This window comes from Cyprinodon variegatus, unplaced genomic scaffold, assembly GCF_000732505.1.
Source record: "Cyprinodon variegatus isolate N-32 unplaced genomic scaffold, C_variegatus-1.0 Scaffold1653, whole genome shotgun sequence".
NCBI classification, from domain to species: Eukaryota; Metazoa; Chordata; class Actinopteri; order Cyprinodontiformes; family Cyprinodontidae; genus Cyprinodon; species Cyprinodon variegatus.
The window spans coordinates 15013-18145 of NW_015152106.1; the positions used below are offsets into that span (position 1 = coordinate 15013).

General features: G+C 38.9%; 1 protein-coding gene across 1 annotated transcript in view; it reads left to right on the plus strand.

Annotated features, from left to right (window-relative positions):
• The window catches only part of LOC107104213 (arachidonate 15-lipoxygenase B-like), a 34008-nt gene that overhangs the window by 3391 nt on the left and 27484 nt on the right, over positions 1 to 3133 (plus strand). Inside the window, exons 8-11 of the mRNA XM_015404158.1 lie at positions 178 to 381; positions 1459 to 1545; positions 1624 to 1793; positions 2701 to 2822. Coding sequence (XP_015259644.1) covers positions 178 to 381; positions 1459 to 1545; positions 1624 to 1793; positions 2701 to 2822 — 583 coding nt within the window. The remainder of the gene's footprint in view (positions 1 to 177; positions 382 to 1458; positions 1546 to 1623; positions 1794 to 2700; positions 2823 to 3133) is intronic.

Genomic DNA, 3133 nt, shown 5'->3' on the forward strand with positions numbered 1-3133 from the left:
TGTGTGTGTATCCTTTACTCTTGTCTTTTGGAGCTTGGGGGTACCTGATAACACTGGTAACCCGCCACCCCAAGCACTCTGCCATTCTATTATCCTTTATTTTTTGTTTGCAATAATCACTAATGAATTTCATTCCAATGCATAAACTAACCCTTACCCTGCCTTATTGTTTTATAGCTGAAACAGGATCCAGGAGCAGACAACCCAATTTTCCTTCCTACTGATCATCACTATGAGTGGTTGTTGGCAAAAACCTTTGTAAGAAGTGCAGAATTTAATTTGCATCAGCTCAACTTTCATCTGCTGCGCACTCACCTGCTGGCTGAGGTCTTTGCAGTGTCCACGCGGCGCAACCTACCTATGGTTCATCCACTGTACAAGGTAAGTGAACCTGCAGGCTTGGTGACCCTATTTCTTCCTCTGCTCTTTTCTTATGTGGGGTTCCCCAAGGCTCGGCCCTGGGTCCCATCTTGTTTCCTCTCTATTTACTCTTGCTTTGATACATGCTCAAAAAGCATGTTTTTTTTTTTTTTTTACCATTACTATGCAACCGACAGTCAAATTTATGTCCCTCTTAAAAAGAAAGATGCTTGCTCTATCACTATCTTAATCAAGTGTCTTGATGACATAGAGGCCTGGATGTCTCTGAACATTTTACATTTTGATGAAAAAAAAAGCCATTCTTGCAAGAAAATAGTCTGAATTGGTATTCCACACATTTTTTACTACTCGGCTGGATTATTGCAATGCCCTCTATGTGTCTCCAGAAGTTTCAGCAAGCTTCGGCCCGCCTTTTAACCGTCACACGCAAGTATGAGCACATCTCCCCCATTTTAGTTTCACTCCACTGGCTGTCCATATATTTTAGCATTCCCCACCATACTGCTCTGTGCTTCTACATCCTTATAGACCTATACTCGCTCTCGCAGGTCAGCTGCTCTTGATGGAGCCTAAAATTAAGTGGAAGCTCAGAGGGGACAGCGTTTTTGCCATTGCCATTTGATTTTATTACATTTCATTCTTTCCATCTCAAAAAAAAAAAACAAAAAAAAAACAAATATGTTGCCTGGAAGTTATTAAAGAATCAAAATAAATACAAAATAAAATATATAAACCTGTATTTATAAAACTGGAGCTCCATGATGAATTTGGAATTTGGAACAAAATACAGAACAAAAATTATAGTCAGACTTACTTAATTGGTTTTACTTTGTTTTAATCCAGACAACTGAGCTTCTTTGATGAGCTCTGATAGCTCAGTGTGAAAAACAGTTGATCCCAGGCTGTTGTCTACATCCAGGCTACCGTAAATGCGTATGGCCATTGTTTCTTACTTTAAATGTCCAACTTCCTCCACATTTTTTGAATTAGCTAATGTTTATGTTTGGCACCAGAAAAAGCAAAAAACAAAAAAAGGAAAAAAGGTGAGGGTTCATGAATTTTTTTCTCTGTCCTCAGCTTCTCATACCCCACACTCGCTACACTCTGGCTATTAATGTCCTGGCTCGACAGATGCTAATATCTGAGCATGGTGTCTTTACAGAGGTGAGAAAACATTGTTCAATAATGAAATTGAAGTTTTTTAAATGAAAACAATTTAACTTGGACTACATTTTTCATTAGATAGCAGCTTCGGGTGGAGAGGGTATGTTCCAACTCCTGAGGAGATCCTTGTCCAAAATAAAGTACAGATCCCTCTGTATACCTGATGACATTGAAGATCGCGGGATGGACAAAATTCCCAACTTCTACTACAGAGACGACGGAATGAAACTGTGGAACAGTCTACACAGGTAAAATTGGTTATGGTTGAAACTTGAATAATCCATCCATCCATCCATCCTCTAGCACGCTTATCCCGAGTGGGGGTGCTGGTGCCTATCTCAAGCAGTCAATGGGCGAGAGGCGGGGTACACCCTGGACAGTTCGCCGTTCCATCGCAGGGCACTTGAATAATCAAACATATGAAATATGTTTTTCATTCAGTAACTATGCTGGTGAAGATTCTCAGTCATCCAGATCATAGTCATTTCAAAACATTAAAATCAATCCACTAGACTTTGCTTCCAAGTTTGAAGATGTTACGCTTTCCATCCAGGAAGCTTTTTCAATTAAAAATGTCCATAACAGCATTGAGTTTGAGGCTTTATAGAGGGAATCAAAAATAAAGCCTTGTTTTGGATTAGAAAAGATGCAAATTGAACCGGACAAAAGGGTCTGCCCCTAAGGAATTGACAGTCATTTGGGTTCTTGTAGACAGCAAATCCCATGATGCTTTGCGAGGACAGCACTCCGCGCAAAGCATTCCAGGATATATCCGTATATTCTGAGGCCTTGCTTTTCATCTCATACACTTTGTTGACACTTTTTCTCTTCAAAAATTATGGCTCACCACAAATTTTCGCCTGACATAATAGACATTATTTTATCTTCCAACTCCTAATGTTCTCTTGTGTGTGCGCTCTGCACAATGACATAATCAGCATTACAAACATAAATTTAAAGACACTAGATCACTGTACTGTATTCTCCTTTTCAGCTTTTATAACAATTTATATTACACAATAGCAGATATACAGCAGATATAATTTTACATACTTTAAAGTGTAAGTTGTCCCCATCTTTTTCATAAAGCTGTGGAGTAAGTCTTTATTATAATATTAATCTCTTTTGAACAATGCAATTCTCTATCTGCAAAAGATTTTTTTCAGGAATCCTGAAACACTACTACAAGACTGACAAGGACGTGAAAGCAGACGCAGAACTGCAGGATTGGATAGGGGACATTTTTAGACATGGATTTCTTTCCAACAAAAAATCTGGTAGGTTTTCAGTTTAACTCAAAGAAGAAAATTCAACTGTAAGGTTCTACATTTGGGGATATATGCCATGCCCCCTCTTTTAGAATTGATAGTCAATGCAGTTTGGTTGGTTTTGTGGTACAGACTTGGTTTTCATCCTCACACAGATTAAGATCAAAGGCTTTAGGGATTACTCAGACTCAACATCTCGATCAGGGTTAGTTTGTTTGTGATTTGCTTTGGATAAGTAAAGGTGCAGGCCTAAATTTAGAGGAAAAGGGTGATAGAGTTTTGGAGCAGCAACAGCTCAAGTTCCCGGTCAGCTTTTAACA